Source organism: Echinops telfairi, unplaced genomic scaffold (assembly GCF_000313985.2).
Source record: "Echinops telfairi isolate 266 unplaced genomic scaffold, ASM31398v2 ScPeMD7_32;HRSCAF=126, whole genome shotgun sequence".
Classification (NCBI taxonomy): domain Eukaryota; kingdom Metazoa; phylum Chordata; class Mammalia; order Afrosoricida; family Tenrecidae; genus Echinops; species Echinops telfairi.
The window spans coordinates 25,135-47,765 of record NW_022103929.1 but is presented as its reverse complement, the minus strand read 5'-3'; the positions used below and the strand labels follow the sequence as shown (position 1 = coordinate 47,765).

Genomic DNA, 22,631 nt, shown 5'->3' with positions numbered 1-22,631 from the left:
AATAGTTATAAATTAGGTGCTTTTTGTAATAAAGTAATGCACTTTATTTCATTCAGCTCTGGACTAAAGCAGCTTCAGCAAAGAGGCATGTCTGTGTGTTGTGAGGCCCAGAGAGGATAAGATAGTCTTTTTTTCAGGAGTGATGGGAAAGACCTGGACCAGAGAATCAGAAGTAGGGTGAGGAATGCTACCCTTTGTTGCCTTTGCAAATGGTTATATGGGGAGAAACTAACTGAGGTACTTTGGAAGTCAAGAGGCGTCACAGAGCATAAGTGCTGTGATGATGGTTGTATTTAGATTACCAGCAAGTTATCGGTGCTGAATGTTTGTGACCTAGTGGTATATTAATGTAGATTTTGCTCAGAGTAATTTTTTGTAGCAGTCATTGCCCTGGTAGGGGAGATTATGCTCCAATATAAAATAGACCGTCTATGCAAAGGGGCTTAGAAACATTTGGTGAGTTAGGCAGCTAAGTGGTCAGCTCAGTAGATAATATTCTTCACAATCATGCAAGATGATTCCATTTCTAGAGCTGTCAGCCTCATTTAGTCTTGTGGAAAATTAACTGGAGCCTGAAATGCCAAGTTTTTAAAATCAAAGTTTATGAAATAATTTTCCATAGAAAATGTCTTTCAGAATCTCCCCTCCCCCCACACTTTAGGAAAAGGACCCCATATATTGCTTACCTAACTCGTTGTCGACAAGGACTGCAGACCACCCAGGCTCACCTGGAAAGGCTGTTGCAAAGGGTTTTGCGGGACAAGGAGGTGGCCAATCGATATTTTACTACTGTCTGCGTGAGGTTACTGCTGGAGAGCAAAGAAAAGAAGATTAGAGAATTCATTCAAGGTAACCAAGTGTCTCTTCAGCCATGTATTGAAAAGATTTTAGAAATTTTTTTTGTTTCAGCACTTACACACCTTAGAACATCTTCTAAAATGCCCACAGTCATTTTATGGGTTCATAATAATTAAACTTGGATGTTAAACATTGTCCTGAATTGAATATCCAGTTCAAAATGCAGAAATTGGTAAAATTTTAGATCTATGATTTTTTTTTCTCGTTTAAAAGAATGTTTTAGGAGGAGCAGCGAGGGAGGAAAATTATTTTTGTAACAAACCCTTTCTCTTCAATTTTTACATGTATTTCTACTTTTTGTTTGTTTTAATGATTTGGCTCCACATGCTTTTTTATGCACAAACAATAATTAATAATATATGTATAGCAGTGTATATTACTCATGAATACATTGACCATGCATCTTCTCTTAAAATAAACCAAATCCATATATATAGTAGGTTTAAAATTATGGTATCTCCCTCACTAGTGATTAAAATTATTTTTATAACTTAATTTTATTCAGCTAACTTAAAATTTTATGATTTTACACTGGAGACTTTCAGAAACTCACAGCAGCTGATGATAAAACTGCTCAGGTTGAAGACTTTCTGCAGTTTCTTTACGGTGCGATGGCTCAGGACGTCATATGGCAGAATGCGAGTGAAGAGCAGCTTCAGGATGCTCAGCTGGCCATTGAGCGTAGTGTGATGAATCGGATTTTCAAGCTTGCGTTCTACCCTAATCAGGATGGGGACATACTTCGTGACCAGTGAGTGCTGCTTTATTCAATGCTCCTGTTGCAGCTCCAAATTTTAGGCAAGCTACACAGGAGAGTATCTGATACTAAAAGAGATTGCACCAGTTACTTTCCACCCATCAGACTGACAAAAATGATACACCCAGTGCTCTCAGGAATGTGGGGAATTCGACTTAAAGGAAAATAAACCAGTATGACCTTTTGGGAAGGTGGCATGGCTTTTTAAAATTCTGTCTAAAGTGGTCTTGTCTTCCCTTCTTCATGTGATTAGTTCTTATCCTTCATATCTTGATTCAAGCATCACTTACCGAATATACTTGAGTATAAGCGAGCCCGAATATCAGCCGAGGCACCTAATTTTACCACAAAAACAGCATTAAAAATGTGCTGAAAAATTCGACTTATACACAAGTATATACGGTAATTAGGGAAAGTTCCTTACTTTTTTTCTTTTTCCTTTTTTTCCCCCTCCCTTCTTTACCTTTTTGATCAAATGAAATCTCTTGTTAACAACTGTCAGGCCTGTGTTCCTTTATTAGTGCTTGCCATGGTTACAGTTTTACATTTCCTTGAGTCACAGCTTCCCAAGCCAGCCTTATTGATATTTTAAGTCAGATAGTCCTTTATTGTGGGGGGCCTTCTTGGACATTGAAGGATAATTATACTAGATGACAGTAATACCTTCCCCAAATTGTGACATCCAAAAAATGCCTCCAGACATTGCCATTGTCCTCTGGGGACAAATTCATCCCTGTTCTTGAGAACTATTAGTTTGTGTGAGCATATTTTGGATCTTGACAGCTAATATAAGGGTAATTTAAGGTATTGCCACAAAATCATAGACACTTTTATATTTGAAAGTATCCAAATGTGAAGCTCTGGTTTCTTACTTGGGTCTATGCATTCAGAAGGTGGTGTTTTCCTCTCTCTAACCCGTCCTCAAAGAATTCTGAGCTTTTCCCATTACGCCGTATCAAAGCAGCAGTTTTAGCATTCTCCAGGGGCCCAAATCATGTTTCTCAAATTTGGGGGAACAAAAAGAAGTCTGAAGGGGTAAGATCAGGATGGATGGGGGTTCGGTTTCCTAATAAAAGCCTTGTAGGACAGCCCTCGATGCCCTCAAAAAATAAGTAGTTACATGGTTGTGATGGGAAAAAAAATTCTTCAGTGCAATTTTCTAACATTTTTCTCATAAATGTAGTTTTAAATTTGCTTAAAGCTTTTCCATAATGTCTCCATATTATCCTCTGTCCTTTGAGGAAACCTTTGCGGCCTCCAAACAGTAATCCTAACCTTCTGTGCTGGCATGTTACATGGATTTAAATGAGCCAGCAGATTACCTTGGAAGCCTTTTTTAAAAAAATAGGAACTTTTTTTTGAAGGCACCCTAAGGAAACTAAGGCACGTCTATTACTAAGAGAATTAGTCTGCTCCGATTCACTGATCACAGAGACATGTTTAAACATGCTTTGTGTGGATGAGATTTGTGCATGTATAAACTGGAATCCTAATAAATACTTTTGGACATACTGTCACAATGCTTATTAATATATAGTAATAAGTCGTTTATATTTTACTATAAGAAATATATAGGTATGACAAAATACCAATTTATAAACTATCAAGGGCTCATGAGGGAGGGGGGAGCGGGGAGGGAGGGGAAAAATGAGGACCTAGTGTCGGGGGTTTAGGTGGAGAGAAAATGTTTTGAGAATGATGTACAAATGTGCTTTACACAATTGATGTGTGTATGGATTGCGATAACAGTTGTATGAGCCCCTAATAAAATGTTAAAAAAAAAAAGAAATATCTAGAATGGGATGTGGATTATATCTTAATAAAATAAGGACGTGGTTTTGTTTCAACCCTAAGGAGCTTTGGTGGCATAGTGGTTACACATTGGGTCTTGAACTTCAATGTCAGCAGGTTGAAACCATCAGTCACTCATTGAAAGAAAGATGAGCCTTCTACTCCCATAAAAAGTAAACAGTCTTGGAAACTCACAGGGCCAGTTGTACTCGGTCTTTAAGGTCACTGTGAGTTGGAATCAACTGCATGGCAGTGAGTTAGGCCTTGTTTTCTCTTCAGAGTGTGAGTCTAGGGCTTAAGATAGGAGGTATGAAGTGGGACATTTAAACTACTTCCTGTGAAGAGCAGCCTTGAAGTAGATTATTCCTTCCTACGCCTCTGTGGGAGGAGCCCTCTTGGCATACATGGTGAACTGCTTACTACAAGTCAGCAGTTTAAACCTAAGGGGAGACGTTGAGGCTGTCTACCTCCATAAAGATTTATAAGCTCACTCACCCTTTGTAGGACCTCTATGAGTCAGGATTGAGATATGTGGAGCTTACTTGTTATTTTTTTGTTTTTTCCCCCTCTATGGCATTTTTGTGGGTTTTGTAGAGTTGGAGAGTCAAGGTGTTCTGGAAGCCAGGAAAACCAGCTTGGCCTCTGCTGCTGATCCCTTTGTGGTCTTAGGCAAATTCCTCTGCTTTTTCAGCATGATTATTTTCACATGTAAAATCATCAGGCGGATGTTCTCAAGAGTTCCTTTTCCATCTGAGATCTTTGGTTTCTGGCTTTTGATCCCTCTGTTTCCTCTCTGCTTATTTATTAAATAAATAGTGTGCCCAAGGACTGGGCTAAGGATTCTACTCATTTCTCATTTGGAATATGTCTCGTCATGGAAAGTAGACGACTCACACCTCTCTGTGCCCTCAGCATTTCTAAGTAGGTCATAAGTATGAGACTTTTCTAATACATATAGAGTACATACAGTCTCAACTATAATTGTAGCTTGGCGTTAGATATAAGTCTAAAATGATCTTAATGTTTTGAAAAAACCAAACATTTTTCTGTATCTGAAATGTATATTTATTTGTGTGTGTGTGGTTGCTTTCAGGGTCCTTCATGAACATATTCAGAGATTGTCTAAAGTAGTGACTGCAAATCACAGAGCTCTTCAGATACCAGAGGTAATTTGAGTTTATATAACCTGGTGATATTACTAACTAAAAGTTACTTGGTTTACCATATATTTCCAAGTTTTCAAGGAACTAAATTAAAAATTTTTTTTTAAGCTTACCTCAGCGGACTCATGTTGTACTTGTCCTTTTGTGCTTGACTTACTTTGCTTAGCATGATTTCCTCCAGTTCTTCCCTTGCAGTGATGTGCTTCATTCATTCATCACTGCTTTTTAGCCATGCGTAGTACTCCATTGTATGCATGTACCACAGCTTTTTAATCCACTCATTAGTTGATGGAAATTTGGGTTGTTTCCAACTCCTTGCAATTGTGAACTGTGCTGCAATGAACATTGGAGCACAGATGTCTGGCCTTGGTTTGTTTCTTGCCTCTTCTGGGTATATGCCCACCCAGTAGGGGGATTGCTGGGTCATATGGTAGCTCAATTTCCATCTGTTTTAGAAATCGCCAGATTGATTTCCATAGTGGCTGTACATACTTACAGGTCCACCAGCAGGGGATGAGAGCTCTTGTCTCCCCACAGCCCCTCCAACACCTGTTGCTTTCTGATTTTTTGAATTGAGCTGTCTTTGAGGGTGTTAGGTGGTACCTCATTGTTGTTTTGATTTGCATTTCTCTTATGGTTAAAGATCGGGAACATTTTCTCATATGTTTGTTGGCCATTCGGATTTCTGCCCCTGTGAAGCTTCTGCTCAGGTCCTGTGCCCACCTCCTTTTGGTGGGCAATTAGTTTTTTTCATTTTGGAAGCGAGCAAAGTATTGTAGATTTTAGTAATGAGTCCTTTTTCTGATGTGTCATTGCTAAAGATGTTTTCCCAGTCCGTGGACTCTCTTATTACTACTCTCGGTGAATTCTATCAATGCACACAGGTGTTTTATCTTCAGTATATCCCATTTGTCAATTTGTGCCTGCTTTGTGTTTGTGTCCTTCCCTATTTCTGATAGCCTATGTATTCCCTGTGCCAAAGTTCTCAAGTTGGTCCCAATTCCCTCATTGATGGCCCTAATAGTTTGGGGTTTAACTTCAAGATCTGTGATCCACCTTGAGTTTATTCTTGTGCATGGAGTGAGAATAAGGGTCTTGCTTCATTTTTCTGCAGGTAAATATCCATTTTTTCCAGCACCACTTGTTAAAAAGGGCATCTGCTTCCCATTGGATATTTTTTTGGGCCCTCTAAATTAAAATTTTAAAACACCATTTGTAATAGATGTAATTCACTCTAACCATAGCATTCCTTCAGCTGAACTTCCCTGTCCTGAAGAGGGTCCTTGGTAGTGGACCAGCATTGAGGCATCCCACCCCTGAAGCTACTCTGCATGCAGGCAGCTCTGCATTGGTGCTTTTGTCATGGGGATTCTGCAGAGACTTCCCATTTGAAGAAGGGTTCCCATGGCACTCCATGGAGGGTAGAAACCACTGTCACAGAGACAGAACTGAACCTGTCAGGTGGATTCAAAATTACTTCTTTTGTCACTGATACACTCAGACTTGTATCTCTAACATAAAGAAGAAGGAAATGGGGAAATTTCAAGTATTTGAGTTTTCTGGTTTCATTAAAATTTTCAAAAATCTTCTTTTAGTTGTTTTAGCCCGTTTGTGTTTTTAGACTCAGCTACAAAAGTTCCATTCTTTTCTATTTAAGAAAGATTGGTTTGAATTTTTATGACCTCTAGGTTTGCTTTTAATATATTCTCTTTCTCTATTAAGGATATTTGCATTACTTTCTTTTTAAATGCAAAATAAATTATAGTTTGGAATCTGTTGTTCAGTCTGTGGTGAAATGGGGAGAACTGCAGCATGATGTTCCTGGAGAAAGGGAAAGGCCTGCCATGGAGTGTGGCTGCTACGAGAGTGAAGAATTGAATGTCTGTTTGTGGTCTCGAGTAGGTCTATCTCCGGGAGGCACCGTGGCCATCTGCACAATCAGAAATCAGGACCATAAGTGCTTACAAAACCCCCAGGGACAAAGTGCAGTGCATCCTGAGAATGTGCTCTACTATTATGAACCTCCTGAGCTTGGCCAATGAAGACTCTGTCCCTGGAGCAGATGACTTCGTCCCCGTTTTGGTATTTGTGTTGATAAAGGTGGGTCCCTTACTTGCCTTTCTGAGTGGGGTGGTGCAAGGGCTTCATATGCTATTAGAGACCTTGGCTTTTTTCCAGCCTTCAAGCTCTCAGGTTAGGCATATATTCTTATAATTCTTTTTTCTCAATTTAATTATTTTTAGAGCAGTTCTTAATGTTTGCAGTATTTCTGCAACCTAGCCTCTTAGAGTTAGAACCCTATATGATGGGTTTGTGATCTGTCCCAGCTCCTCCTCTGCATCCCTGCTCTTTTCGCTTCCACACGGTATCGTTAACATTGCAGAGCCCATCGAATCTTGTTTTAAGGAAAAGCCTTGAGCTTGCCCTCTCTTCATGTGGAAGGGGTGGGGGTGGGGTGTGTGTGGGTGGAATCAGGACACATTCTGTGTTACCTCTTGAAACTGAATATGTTACCATTTTTGTTACTTCTGTCTCAAAGTTGATACTCTCAGCTGATCCTCTAGGACTTCTTTTCCGATTCAACCCATTTGCATGCAACATTTATTTCCCTACTACATTTATTTCCTGGAACTCGGGCATGTTGAGTAAAACCATTGAGAATAATCCAGCCTCCTGAGGTCCAGTGTAAAGTGCCTGGCGGGGATAGAAAGCTCTAGATCAGCAATGATGAAACCTGTGTTGCCTTCCTATTATACTATAGCTACTCATGATGGCTGGGGTTCAAAATTACTTGTAAAAGAATTTGAATGATGATCTGAAGGTAAAGTGATTTTATCAATTAGTCTGACTAATTGAATCCTTTTTGATTTTCCCCTTTTTAGGCAAATCCACCTTGTTTGTTGTCCACTGTCCAGTATATCAGTAGCTTTTATGCCAGCTGTCTGTCTGGAGAAGAGTCCTATTGGTGGATGCAGTTCACAGCTGCAGTGGAATTCATTAAAACCATTGATGACCGGAAGTGACCAAGATCAAGGCCCACCAAAGCAGCAGACTATATATTAGTTGGGCAAATCGTTTTCAGAGGAAATTTACCAGCTGCTTTGAAGGCTGAAGATTGCTTTTGTATAATATTGTACAGCACTCAGACATTTAAAAACAGATCTTTACTAAACAGATTAATGAGCTATCAAGCAGGTTTTCTTTGGGCTCTTTTCCTTTCAGAGTTGCATAATTTGTGACTTTTTTTGTCCACCCAGTAGAGACTGAATAGCACTGCAAAAAGGGACCACATTTTTCAGGTATTTTAAAATATTATAAAACAAAAAGTCTCTTAGGAAATTCCTAGATATCTCCATCCATGGATACACATTCTTTCCTTTTCTTTAAAAAAAAAAAAACAACTTAAAAAGGAACAGTACACCTCTTAAGATACCATCTAATTTGTGTGCATCTGATGGAAGGAAAATGCCGATTGCACTGAGGAATGTAGTAATGGTGACATTAGTGGCATTATCTATAAATGCACTCAACTAAATAGAAAAGATACGAAGGAAATGTAAATATAATATATATTTATATTTGATGTATTAAGGACATCTTCAGATTCTAATAAACAAGGGATGTTTCTGGAAATAGGTTGTAAACATACCCTCTTGTGAAATGGTTGCCTTGACAAAGTTAAGCTGAGCTTAAGAGCAAATAATAATAATACACACAAGTATTTATTAAAGTGTAATACAGTATATAGAATTTTCTTGGTGTGGAGTCTGATATGCAGGGCTGGCTTTGATGAGGAGGATAAAAATTGCTGAGTCGGCCACTCAGGCAGTGCTTGCCCTGGATGTTTTGAGCCTGAACATGGGTGATAGTCTTTTCATCACCATGAATTACATTAAAAGGAACAATAGCTAGCTAATACTTTATTGCGGTACTTCTCATCTGAAATATTAAACACACCGTAGAAACCCCAAACAGAGCTCCTTACAAACCTTTAATTGTAATATATTTTTTGATGATTATTCACATTGAAGGAATTCAGGAATTCAGTGAATGTCATTTTTTTAAAAACTAATTTGTATTGTCTGCTCTAGTGACACAGGTTTTACTAGTGATATACTATTTTAATCAATCATACTATTCTTATGAAAAAAAAGTCTATTTTGGCAGGTTTTTGTGCCTTTATTTCCCTCTTCTGGAAAAAAACAAACAACAGTGTATGTTTCAGTAGTTTGGTTTTTCTTCTGTATGAGTAATGAGTCCAGGAATAGGTTTGGTGCCCAAGGAAATTTGCCACAAGGCACACGGACGCTTCAAGCACAAGTCTTGACTGGTTTTACTTTGTATGTTTCTCAAACAGTTTACTCATTGGCTTCTTTTATATCAATCTCAGTCCTACACTTTGAATCCTTGTTGCTGGCTCCACCCTTTTCCAGGGACCTGTGACCTGTGAGGAGCATCCAGGAGCAGGTGGATGCAGAGGCTGCCGGTGCCCTCCCTCAGCTCTGTTTCCTAACACCTAAGGAACCTCACGAAGCTGCGTTTTCTTTATGACTTTACTTTTCCTCGTTCATTTATCTTAAGACATCAAGTTGAATAGAAGTGTGGGTGTGGTTTCTGCTTTTTAGGAAGATATAAAAATTTAACCAGTACTACAATACATTCTTTTGAATGTTAGGTCAAGAAATTGGTGTAGAGAGTTTTGTTCATCATGGGGTGTAACTGTCCAACTTGCCGAGCAATTTCAATCAAATCCCATTAGAAATACTCTATAAGACAGACTGTATGTCATGATTTCTAAGGCCTAGATAATAGGCCATCAACATATCATAACAATAAATGTTAACGGAAAACTTGGAATAGTTGGAATTCATTGTAATGGAATTTAACTTGTAAGTCAATGAGAGATTTGTTTTTTCTTCCACAATGGTTGCTAAATCTATTCGATTTGATCACAATGGAAATAAATATGAAGATTTGGACTTTGCACAGGGCTCTGGATGAGACTAGTGGTGCTTTGGGGGTGCATAAGGCTACACCCACTGGCAGGAGATAGGAGTGGATTTTGAGCTAGTGGTGAGGGCAGAACCCTGGAGATTTGGTGTCAGAATTGTGCGCTGAGGTAGGTGCTTGGGTCTCAACTCAAGTGTAATGTTTTAAGGGGCAGCAGATTTCCCTCTGAAAAGCCTGTTGGCATTAACCACACAATTTATTTGATCTCATGGCAGGATTTCATGTAAAACTGATTTTGTATGAAGTGACAACTGCACGGCAGTGGAGGTGGTGTGTGGGATGGGAGTGAGTTGGTCTTTCTCTTTCTGGAAAGAATAGTTATTCAAATGTTTCTTACTAAGTGCCATCCCAGTACTGTGTTACATGAAGAATCTAGAACAAAAGTATAAAATCACCTATGGGGAACCTTCATTGAATGTGCAGATTATTGCTGATTAAAGGAGATGTAGCCCAGCCCAAGGGAATCTTCTAAAATTAGCTCTACTGAAAAGGAAAAGCTATTTGTATTTTGTGTTAATACTCTTCCAGGTTACATAGTAGAAGTACAGGTGGAAGGTCGTCTTTCCTTATATTCCTTAAATCATTTAAAAACCTGATAAACATTTTGTTTGATTTAGGTCAAACCTCAGCCAGTTACTGCTTTCCCTTTTTAAAACCATGCTTACAAAAGCCAATTTATACAGGTAGGTAGCTATAGAATGAAAATTAGGCTTTCTAAGAGATTGAAAATCTATGTGATAACATGGTTTTTCTCTTCCCTTTGTGTTCTGGGAGCCTTCGTTAAGAATGGACACATCACTGTGGTGTGAAAACAGGAAAATCAAATCCCCGCAGGAGCAATGACGCCCAGACTCTCCAAGCCAGATTAGCTGGCTGTTCAGGCTATGCTCCCAGTTTGCTATTACTAGCCATGAGAATTCCAGTTTGGACCAAGTAAAGGTCAGCTAGGTATTTTTAAATGTTTAGGGTTTAAAAAGTATCTTATTTCATTGGCCATTAAGAGGGAAAGTAGGAACACGCTAGAAATTATTAGTGGATTGCCTAGAAGCAATAGAAATGTGGTGGAGTTCTCTTCTCTACCTTGGCTGTGTGCCCTCGACTTTCTCCTGCCTCTCCATTCAGTTTTTTTTTTCTTAAAGGGAAAATATTTTGCCTCTCATTTTCAGTGTGAGGGGAGGGTTCAGAAATAATCTTGAGGCTCAAGCAGTTTTTAATAAACAGATTGACAGTGTTGAGATAGTTTGAATGCCAAAATGTTTGAGAACTTTGCCAGATTAATAATTACGTAATATATGTTAGAATGTAGGTTACCCAAGAAGTAGGATGCCCAGAAATAGCTTTTTACCCTTGAGAACATGTGGGGAGTGAATATTGGGCTGGCTTCAGAGTTCAGTCAAAGTTGGTATCATTGAGCTCTGGCTTGTGGAGTTATGGGCCTGATTTATCTCTGGCCAGCCCACAGTCGGCAAAGATGAAGTCAAGAACCAGGAAGGCGTTTTCACGTGGGTCACGGCAGATGGTGTGGGCAGGGACTAACACGCCTTAAGAATTCACCTCTGCTGAGTTGATGATCTGTCTTGTGACTCATGCTCTTTGTGCTTCACCTACTTGAAAACTTTGTACTTAACTGCCTCTTGAAACTGGTCAGACCTTTAGACAAGCTGATGTTCACGAGCTTGCACTCTCTTGTATATGTACAGGAAACTCGCCCTGTCTCCTTTTTGTGAAGACTGATGTATGATGCCATTCTGTGAAACTGATTAAAAGGAGCGAGCCGTTTGATTCACTGGCGTGTATGTTTCCATCACCTTATTTTGTATTCAGAAGCACTTCTGAAAATTCCTTTGACTTTTTGAATACTACCGATGTTCTCCATAAATCTCATCTTCCTGAAGCTAAAGGTATTTGTTAAGTGTGGTGCAAGAAGGAACTAGGATTACCCAGCAGTTACTGATGAGGTGGTGGACTTTTCCTGTTTGAACCCAGCGAGCCCTTGAGTTGATAGCAGTTATTGGCTTTAGTTCTGAAAGCAAAAGTGTCACCATCCAAATTAAGATTTTCAGTGGACATTATGTTAATCTTTGTAGCTGAGGAACCTAGCATTTGATGAAGTGCGCAATCTCCTGGAGGCTGACTCCCTCTGCAGGATCCTGCCCCTGGTGGAGAGGCCCTTTCCCTATATTCTTGGCACTTCATCGAGAAGGAAAGGCTTGAAAACTATCAGGGCTCAGTCTCCCGCCCCCCCCCCCCCCCCCCCCCCCCAGCATTAAAATTAATGCCGTGACTTGCCTAAAACTGAAAATAGAACTCGGCTCTTTTTGGCAAACTCAGAATTGTATATATCTCGGGGATTTCTGTGATATTTCTGTCACGCAGCCCTTGGAGTCCCTGGCTGCTATGTAACACACTTGACTATTAACGGATAGGTTTCGCGTTTCTAGTCCACACAGAGGCACTGGAATAAAGGCCTGACAACCTGCCCCATGTTTCTCAAACTTTCTGTTAGAGTCACGTGCTGCCCTTGTTTGTCCTCCGGCCCCTGTTCTTGGGCAAGTGTGAGAAGCAGTCGAAGCTATTGGACCACCTGTACCATACACCTTGGGCTGTTTTGAAAACTATCCACTCGTGATCCCACCCCATGCCCACTGAATCAGGATTTCTAGTGTAGACCTTGGGAATCTGCATCCCTAGCAAACGTCCCAGATGCTCTGAGGCATACTAAAATGTGTAGTCTCATGCAGCCCATCCTATGAGAATGCATGGGGAAGGCTCTTCTAAAGAATGAAGAACTCTTACTGGACATCCAGTCCAATTGGTCCTTAAGGATAGTTTTTTATGTGCCTAAATACTCGTGTTTATAGTCTGATTATTTAAAACTATTTTTCACCTAATCTCATGGTCACCAAACATACATACCTGGGAGAAGCCGTGTTCAATGACATACTCAAGTTTCTATTTGAAAACAAGTTTGTGAAATCATTCTCATTATTGAAAAATGTAAGTGGCTGTCTCATTTATAGTTTGTATCCATTCTAAGTCAGTGTTCCATGTGGGAGAGCAGCATTGATTCCAGCAGCCACTCTGTAGCTGTTTGGCTCTGAGTGCAAGTTGGTCGCTTCTAATGCAGAACCTTCAGCAGCTTCAGTGTGCTCCCTATCCTGTTTCTGTTCCCCACAGTCAACATTTCCACTCCCAACTCCTGCATTTACCTCCCTCTTGGCCCACCTCACTTCCTGGTCCCTGCCCATCCTGCTTGTTGTCTTTGGTGGCTTCTTCATGACTGAAGTGAGGCTGCTGAGTGGGCACAAGCTGAGTGCGTGAAGGGAAGATGGTGAGGGGCCATTCCACTCAGTGCCTTGGGTGCTGCTCGCCAGCACAACACGGCAAAGTGGGCCCACACCAGCAAGCCGGCCCTAGGAGAGGTGGTTTCTTTTCCCCTTGGATCACTCTACTCTTAGCCCCCCACTCCCCAAATTTTCCTTTATTGTTGCTAGAAATACAACAAAAAAATACACCACTTCTACTGGTTCTACAAGTACAATTTGGTGACACTGATTACATTTCCTTGAATTGGCTAACCTTTCCTGCCCTCTTTTTGAGTTATTCCACCATAATAAACAATTTCACTGACCCACCCCTCCCCTGAGCCCTCTCTAATCTTTGTAGTTGTCAGTTTGATTCCATATGAACTCCTCCAGAACACTGCCATTGAGTCCATTCTGACTTGGGTTGATCCTATAGGACAGGACTGCTCCTTGTGGGTTTCTGAGACTTAATTCTTATTGCGGGGGTTGAAAGCCTTGTCTTTCTCCCGAAGAAGCACCTGATAGTTTCAAACTGCCAACCTTGTGGTTAGCAACCCAATGCATAACCAACCCACTGTGCCACCAGGGCTCCTGATTCCACATAGATACCTCTTAAAAGAGCACAATGATTAAGGCAGACCTTGGTTACTAGTTAAAACTAATGTTTATTTATAAGATTACTTTAGGTGATATTTTTAGATTAAAGTTAAAGATTATCTCAGGGAAATTTCAGGTATTCACCTCCTATGGTTCCAGAAGGGCTGGACTCTGAGAATTTTAAATTCTATTATGCATTTTCTTCATAATTCTTTCATGAGGTTGTTTGGTCAAATGTAACGGTAGCTGGACACTATCCAGTTCTTAGGGTCTTAAGACAAAGTAGTTGTTTATGAAAGCAGTTATTTTCAAGGTGTTTATCCTCCTGTTCCTGACTCACTCTCCCTCTTGCTCCAAGTGAATTGAGACCAGTTGTGCGTTGGGTCGCCTTGTGCAAGCTTTTCAAGACCCCAGGCACACGGCAGTGAATGAGGAGGTACAACAGAAGTATTAATGTTATTTGGGCCCAGGAAACCATGACCCTCCCTAAACTTCCAAGCCAGAACACCAAATAACCCATGGGGAGTTTGTAAATAAGCAGCCTCAGCAGCTACTTTTTTTTTTTTGTCGTCTTCTGCCTTTGTTGTAAAGATACCACCACCTTTGCCAATTCAACTTTAACAGGTCAATAACGGCAGCAATTAGAATAATCAGCTGTGAAACCCTGTTCTTAATTTGATTTTTTCCCAACTGTAAGCTTCCTTTTTACAATTCCTTCTGGTAACCCCTAATAAACTTTTGTCTCTACATTTGTCTTGTGTTTGTATAAGTGAACGCTTACACTATTTGTCTTTTCGTAATTGGCATAATGTCTTCAACTTCTTTCCATACCGTAGCCTGTATCAAGACTTCATTTCTTCTCCTGGCTGGGTCATATTCCCCTGTGTGTTTGTGACATAGTTTGTTTACCTCTTCACTTAGGGGCATTTAGGTTGTTTACACCCTTTGTCTGTTATGAGTGGTGATGCCATGAACATTGAGGTACAAGTTTCTTTTTGAGTCTCTACTTTCAAGTCTTAGGTGTATATTGGGAATGAATTGCTGGGTCATATGGTCGTCCTGTTACTTGAGGGACTGCCACAGTTTTTGACAGCTGCTGAATCAATTTGTGCTCCCACCAGCGATGGATAACGCTTTTAGCATCACCACAGCCTTGCCAACATGTTACTTTGTGGTGTTTTTCATCTTAATCATTCTAGTGGGAGTGTATGAAATATTTTTGATTCACATCTCATTACTGTCACAGACTACTATTTTATGTTTGGCTATTTATCCTGTTTGGGGAAGTGCCTATGGAGATCCATTTCAATCTTGGGTGAGCTTTTTATCTTCAAAGTTTTCTTCTGTGTGTTTTTGATATTGGATTCTTGTCAGGCATACCATTTCCAAAGATACTCCCCAAGTTGGTAGCTAGTCTTTTTACTATTTTGGCAAAGTCTTTTGATGAACAAAAGTTTTCATCTTTATGGGGTCCTCTTTGTCTTTTTCAGTTTGTACTTTTGCTATTGTATTAGAGAATCCACTGTTAGAAGCAAGGCCTGACAGTGTTTCCCCTGTTTGTTCTTCTGAGGGTTTTATAATTTCAATTTGCACATTTAGGTCCTTAATCCATGTGGTATAAGACATCCTAGATCAATCTTGTCACTTACTGAAGAGTCATGGGTTTCAGATACGGGAATCTAAAGATGGTCCAGTCTTAGCTGTGCCACTTATCAGACCAAAAGCCAGTGAATTGTTGACTTTGAGGGGGGTTCTCCAGATTTGGACTTGATTACCTCTTGTTTTGTCATGGGCCGCCAATAGTTCTGACTTACAGCAACTCATACAGCAGAAGAAAATGCTGCCCAGGCCTGTGCCGTCTTCACATCCTCACAATTATTGCAGCCCCTGTGTCAATCCAGCTCATGGAAAGTCTTCCTCTTTTCCTTTGACCCGCTACCGAGCACAAGCTCTCTGGTTTTGCTGTGTCTGGGGGTGCTGGGGTGGTGGTGGTGGTGTGTGTGTCTGTCTGTCTGTGCTCTATGAAATGTGTGTGTGTGTGTGAGAGAGAGAGAGCGCTATGAAATGTCTCCCAAGCTCACATTTAATTGAGGGATAGAGATCAGAGCAGTGACACCATGGAGGGTACTGTGAGGACCATGAGTGTGGGAGACCCCTGATGGAAGAGCCCATCCACTGTGCTGATTCACAGTGGAATTTTAACCAGAACTAATGCAACAGGGAACAATATAGCCATTAAGCCCTTAGCAAAGGAGTATGTGACACCATTCTAGCAGCCAACTGAGCATTGACTGAAAAAGGGTCGGGCCAGCCACTGATTATACTCTCAATTGTCACATAAATAAAATGTGAGCCGAGAAATCACTTGAGAACCCACTTTTTGGGGAGCCAGTGGTCTGAGGGCCCAGCCCCAATCCCAACTATGTGGATAGCCGCCCCTCCCCCCAGAAGAATTTACTTCAGATAACAGCACTGAAGCTGCAGGTTGGGGAGAGGGACATGTCTGATCAGAGCACACGGGAGCAAATGAAGGGGGAGGAAGGGAGTGGGCACATCCTGGCCCACCAAGCCTTGAGGACGATATCCCGGCTCAGAGCAGCCAGTGCACAGAGTGGACCATGTGGCTGGCCCCCCTATGAGACATGACATCCCTCACTGACCCATGGCCCTACAAGGGACAACACTGTCCAGTGTCTGGATTGGCCTGGTCTGGCCCCACCGCACAGAGGCAAAACATTAAGGGCGTGCAGGAGACTAGCAGGGGGAGCAGAGCAGGGAGGTCCCGAGGGAGTTCCAAGGATAGACTTTGGGGCCAGGGTGTGGCATCCCATCGGACTTGACTGGCGGACATTCCTAGAGGTCAACAAACAGACTGAACTATTTACAGGTTTTCTTTTTTTAAATCATTTTTTAGGGCCTTATACAACTCATCACAATCCATACATCAATTGTGTAAAGCACATTTGTACATTCATTGCCCTCATCATTCTCAAAACAATTGCTCTCCACTTAAGCCCCTGGCATCAGTTCCTAATTTTTTCTCCTCTCTTCCTGCTCCCCCCCTCCCCAACGAACTCTTTGATAATTTATAAATTACTATTTAGTGATATCTTGCACTGTCCCACCACTTTTCTGTTGCCCGTCTCCCAGGGAGGAGGTTATATGTAGATCCTTGTAATCAGTTCCCCCTTCCCAACCCACCCTCCCTCCACCCTCCTGGTATCGCCACTCTCATCACTGGCCCTGTGTTTCCAGTTCCTATCTGTACCAGTGTACATCCTCTGGTCTAGCCAGATTTGTAAGGTAGAATTCCGATCATGATAGTGGGGGGGAAGGAAGCATTTAGGAATTAGAGGAAAGTTGTATGTTTCATCGTTGCTACACTGCATCCTGACTGGCTCGTCTCTTCCCTGCGACCCTTCCGTAAGGGGATGTCCAATTGCCTACATATGGGCTTTAGGTTCCCACTCTGTACTCTCCCTCATTCACAATGATTTTTTGTTCTGATGATGCCCGATACCTGATCCCTTCTATACCTCATGATCACACAGGCTGGTGTGCTTCTTCCATGTGGACTTTGTTGCTTCTGAACTAGATGGCCGCTAGTTTACCTTCAAGCCTTTTAGACCCCAGATGCTATATCTTTGGATAGCTGGGGACTGTAAGGTAGTCGAGAGGCGCCAGAAACCAAATCAGTAGAATTAGAACAAACAGGCTTTATTAGGGAGAAAAAACCCAGCCTGGGCGAAGTCCCACAGTCCACAATGTCCGGGCTGTGGGAGTCGCATCACAGGCTACAGGGCTGCTGCTTATATGGACAGGTATGTCCGGGTTCCTGGAATGTAAGGTGTCTTCCTGGTTCCGGGTGTATTCGTGCCGGGTGCAGAGTGGTGGGCAAGAACAAAGCGGGCACTGAGCCAAATGGGCCATGCTGGGTGCAGAGTGGAGGGTCGAGAGCAGTGGGCACTGAGCTAAACGGGCCATGCCAGGTGCAGAGTGGCTGGTCGAGAGCAAAGCGGGCCATTAGGCAGTTCTGTTCAGCTCCGCAGGTGTGTGTGGGAGATTCAAGGCCACTTGATGCTAGTTGTTTCAGCTAGCTCTGGTCAGCTCCACGTGGATGGGGGAGACTCAAGGTCACTTGTTGCTAGAAACCAGCCTGGTATTGATCTGGCCATACAGGGACCATCAGCTTTTTTCACCACATTTGCTTATGCACCCGCTTTGTCTTCAACGATCGTGTTGGGAAGGTGAGCATCATGGAATGCCAGTTTAATAGAACAATGTATTCTTGCATTGAGGGAGGACTTGAGTGGAGGACCAATGTCCATCTTCTATCTTAATACTAAAACTATACATATATGCACATAGATCTATTTCCACCTCCTCATATATAAATATATTTACATATGTACATGCCTTTATTTAGACCTCTATAAATGCCCTTTACTTCCTCCCTCTTTCCTCTATTTCCTTTTACTTTCCTCTTGTCCCAGTATTATGCTCAGTCTTCATTTGGGTTTCAGTAATTCCTCTTGGTTACATTACCCTTGGTCATGCTCTACCAGGCCTCCTACACCCTCCTCACCATCGATTTTGGATCACTTGTTGTTCCCTTGTCCCTGGGTTTGTAAACACCACTACCTTTCCCCCCACATTCCCCTCTCCCATGTTTTTTAAATTTATTTTTTGTCATTGTTTTCATTTGTCACTTTCTTTTGCTATGCCTTGTTTTTTTGTGCATGTTAATATCTCTGCAGATCTAGCTAGATAAGACGGGTTGGATGAACAGTCTGGAGGAGAAAGCAACAGGACCGATGGTCCTGGGGGGACATGGGAGAGGGGGAGGTGGGGGAAAGGAGGTGGTGTTGACCAACCCAGAGACAAGGGAGCAACAAGCGATCCAAAATCAGTGGCATATTTGCATATGTACATACCTGTAGAGTTTTGCCTTTCTTTAACATCATGTTCTCTTCACCATTCTTAGAACAGACACATTTATTTCCTGAAGAATCTAGTAGAACTCACAGTAAACATAATCAAATGCATAATATATCAGTCTGGATGTATAAATAGCTACCAAAATATTGCAATTGTGAGGGGATGCTTACAACCTTCTAAGTAGTTTAATACAATATGTATAATGCATAGCTATAGGAAAATATATCAGCTCAGTTATCCCCTTTATAGTTGAATAAAATAAAAGAGTTCCCTTTGGTTATGAGAGTACAGGTTCTCAATTGTCAAGCTCCTGCTCTATGATGGGTCTGCAATAGAGCCCTTTCTATTGAAGGATGCAAGAAACCAGATTATCTTGAATGATTATCTTCTGGACTCTGCTTCTATCTTACTCTTCTTAAACCTACTCACAGTGCACATGACGAAGTTTAAGTCCAGAATTATCTTTTTTTGTTGCACCAAATATTTGATTTTGTAGTATCTGATATATAAAATGAAAGAGTGTTTTGTCATCTCCTTTAAATAAGATGAGTTATTTCAAAGATAAAAAATAGCCTGAGTTAACATCCCCTTTTCAGCAAAGATAAGTAATTTAATAGTTGTTTTAAACTGCAGAGAAAGTACATATTTGAGGGGGGTGATGTAACTAAGCAGTTAGTAAGCAGTTAGAACATCACTGAAAAATATATAGTAATGTTACATTTTATTACTTTTCTCTTTCAGGAAAAACTGGAGATTTTTATAAATCCATGCAAAAATGTCATTTAAAAAATCATTTTATTGGGAGCTCATACTACTCTTATCTCAGTCCATATATACATCAATTGTGTAAAGCACATTTGCACATTTGTTGCCCTCAACATTCTCAAAACATTTGCTCTTCTCTTAATTTCATGTTTTTCAATGATTTTATGGGAAGTCATCAGAATCGGTATCTTAAAAACTCATTGTAACTCAAGCCATCAAACCAAAGAAGAATTTCAGTGTCACCAAGTCCAAAGCTACACATTAGTCTCCACAACTTCACTCAAATGCGTTCATGCTACTTTTCATTCTCTTGCAATGGTATTTATGTTTCTTTACCTCTTCAGTATTTTCTTTCAATACTGTGGTTTTTCCCTTGTGACTGCCATCTCTGTTACTTTCTACGTAAGGCTAAGTGAACATAAAGTATTATCCATGGCCCTCCAATGGTGTTCTTAAGTCAAAAAACATATAGAGGCACCTAATAACAGTAGACAAAATAAGATGACAGACAAGTAGTCAGTTTGTTGTCCTGTGGTGGTGTGTGTTGCTGTAATTCTTGAAGCTATGTTACTGGTATTTCAAATGCCAGCAGGGTCACCCAAAGTGAACAGGTTTCAATGGAGCTTCCAGACTAGAAACAGACGACAAAAGGACTTTGCTCCCAACTTCAGAAGAAGAAGCAGCTGAAAAATGTATGCATATTTTTTAAACATTGCCAAATATTGAAAGCCTAAACAAAGGAAGCAGAATATTGTTGGAAATACTGTAGGAGATGGGCCTCTCAGGTATGAAGGCACTGTAAATGTGACTAAAGAGGAGATTTTTTAAAAAAAAATCATTTTATTAGGGACTCATACAACTCTTATCACAATCCATACACACATCAATTGTGTAAAGCGCATTTGTACATCATTCTCAAAACATTTTCTCTCCACTTAAACCCCGGCATTAGGTCCTCATTTTTCCCCTCCCTCCCTGCTCCCCCCTCCCTTATGAGCCCTTGATAGTTTATAAATTGTTATTTTGTCATATCTTGCCCTGTCCGACGTCTCCCTTCCTCCACTTTTCTGTTGTCCGTCCCCCAGGGAGGAGGCCACATTTAGTTCCTTGTAATTGGTTCCGTCTTTCCTACTCACTCTCCCTCTACCCTCCCTGTTTCGCCACTCACACCACCGGTCCTGTAGGGCTCATCTTCTCTGGATTCCCTGTATTTTCAGTTCCTATCTGTACCAGTTTACATCCTCTGGTCTAGCCAGACTTGCAAGGTTGAATTCGAGTCATGGTAGTGGGAGTGGGGAGGAAACATTTAGGAACTAGAGGAAAGTTGTATTTTTCATCATTGTTACATCGCACCCCGACTGGCGCGAGGAGATGATTTCTTAGAGAGGAGTCAACCATGGGATGTGGGTCTGCTAAGGCCTATGGAAGTGGAGCCTTCCAGATCTTCATTTGCTGATGTGGCACCATTCAAGATAGACAGCTGCAAAAAATCTTTAATGATTGGTACTTGGTAAAGTATGAATTTAGGAAAATTGAGAGTCATCAAATATGAAATGGAATCCATGGAGATCAATATCCTAGGCCGTAGTAAGGTGAAATGGACTAGTATTTGGCCATTTTGAATCAGAAGCATATGATTTACTATGCCAGGAATAACAAGAAAAAGGAATGGCATGGCATTCATTGCCAGAAAGGATCTTGCTAAATCCATAACGAAGTCTGTGATCAGACTATATCTATCCAGTTTCAAGGAAATCTAATGAATACAGCTATTATTCTAATTAATGCATCACCCACAAAAGCTAGTGATTTCTTCATTGAAAAATTCTATTAACCACTTCAGTCAGAACTTGATCAAACCAACAATCAAGATACATTGATAATTTTGCTGATTGGGATGCAAAAGTTAGAAACAAAGAGGAAGGGATAGTAGTTGGAAATATATAGATTTGATAATAGAAATGAAGCTGAAGATTGCATGATGGAATTTTACAAAACCAATGATTTATTCATAACAAATACCATTTTCAACAACACAAAAGGCAACATAGACTTTCCCAGATGAAATACACAAAAATCAAATTGACTCCATCTGTGGGAAGACACAATGGAGAAGCCCAATGCCAGCAGCTAAAACCAGACTGGGGCCAACTGTGAAACACCATCAATAGCTTATATGTAAATTCAGGATAAAGCTGAAGAAAATATATCTACAAAAATCAAAATTTGACATTGCATCTATCCCAAGTGAATTTCGAGGACATTTCAAAAACAGATTTGACACTAATGACAGAAGACCCAATGAACTATAGGAGGACATCATTCATGAATAAACCGAAGGCCATTAAAAAAAACAAGACAAAAAAATAAGATCAAAGTAGATGTCAGCAGAGACTGAAAGTTGCTCTTATGTAGAGTAGCTAAAGCAAATTGAAGAAAGGATAAAGTCAAGGGGCTGAATAGAAAGTTTCAAAGGGCAACTAGAGAAGACAAAGACAAATATAATGGAATGTTCAAGGACTAGAATTATAAAAACAAAAGGGAAGGGCACAGGCAACATATCTGAAACTTAAATAACTCAAGAAAAAACTCAAGTCTCGAGATGAAATGTGGAAAGATTTACAGGCAAAATATTGAATGGTGCAGGAGACCTCAAGAGATGATAGAAAGAATACAATTACTATACCAAAAAGGACTTGTTAATATTCCACCATTTCAGAAGGTAGCATATGAGCAAGAACCAATTGTGTTGAAGGAAGAAGTTCAAAATGCATTAGCCATAAACAAGGCTTCAGGAATTGAGGAATTACGTATCGGAATGTTTCAGAAAATTGAAGCAGCACTGGAAGCACTCATCTATGCCAGGAAATTTGGAAGTCAGCTACTTGGCCAACTGACTGGAAGAGATCCGTATTTGTGCCCATTCCAAAAAAGGTGACTGAACAGAATGCTCAAACTATGGAGCTATATCATTGATATCACATACCAGTAAAATTTTGCTTAAGATAATCCAACAATAGTTCCAGCAATACATTGAAAGGAAGCTTCTGGACGTTCAGGCTGGATTCAGAAAGAAGACCTGGAACAAGGGATATCATTTCTGATGTCAGAGGACATGGAACAAGGGATATCACTGTTGATGTCAAATGGATCTCAAAGCAGAGAATACCATAAGATGTTACTTGTGTCTCACTGACTATGCCAAGGCTGTGTAAACTCTAATAAACTTGGATAACCTTGAGAAGAATGGGATGTCCAGAATACTTCATTGTGGTAATGAAGAACTTGTACATGGATCAAAATGCAGTCGTGGGAACAGAAGAAGGGAATATTGTGTTTAAGACCTGGGAAGGTGTGTCAGGGTTGCAGCCTCTCACAATACTTGTTCAGTCTATAAGCTGATGAAATCATCAGAGAAGCTGGGTTATATGAAGAAGAGTGTAGCAC

General features: G+C 40.7%; 1 protein-coding gene across 10 annotated transcripts in view; it reads left to right on the top strand.

Annotated features, from left to right (window-relative positions):
* Positions 1-11,365, top strand: part of GAPVD1 (GTPase activating protein and VPS9 domains 1) — an 82,707-nt gene extending 71,342 nt beyond the window's left edge. For all 10 annotated transcript variants that reach the window (XM_045290180.1, XM_045290178.1, XM_045290179.1 and 7 more), the window contains 5 exons: positions 662-849; positions 1,396-1,609; positions 4,500-4,572; positions 6,472-6,669; positions 7,452-11,365. In XM_045290180.1, the coding sequence (XP_045146115.1) occupies positions 662-849; positions 1,396-1,609; positions 4,500-4,572; positions 6,472-6,669; positions 7,452-7,592 (814 nt within the window). In that variant the 3' untranslated portion in view covers positions 7,593-11,365. The remainder of the gene's footprint in view (positions 1-661; positions 850-1,395; positions 1,610-4,499; positions 4,573-6,471; positions 6,670-7,451) is intronic.
* Positions 11,366-22,631: the final 11,266 nt, after the last annotated feature.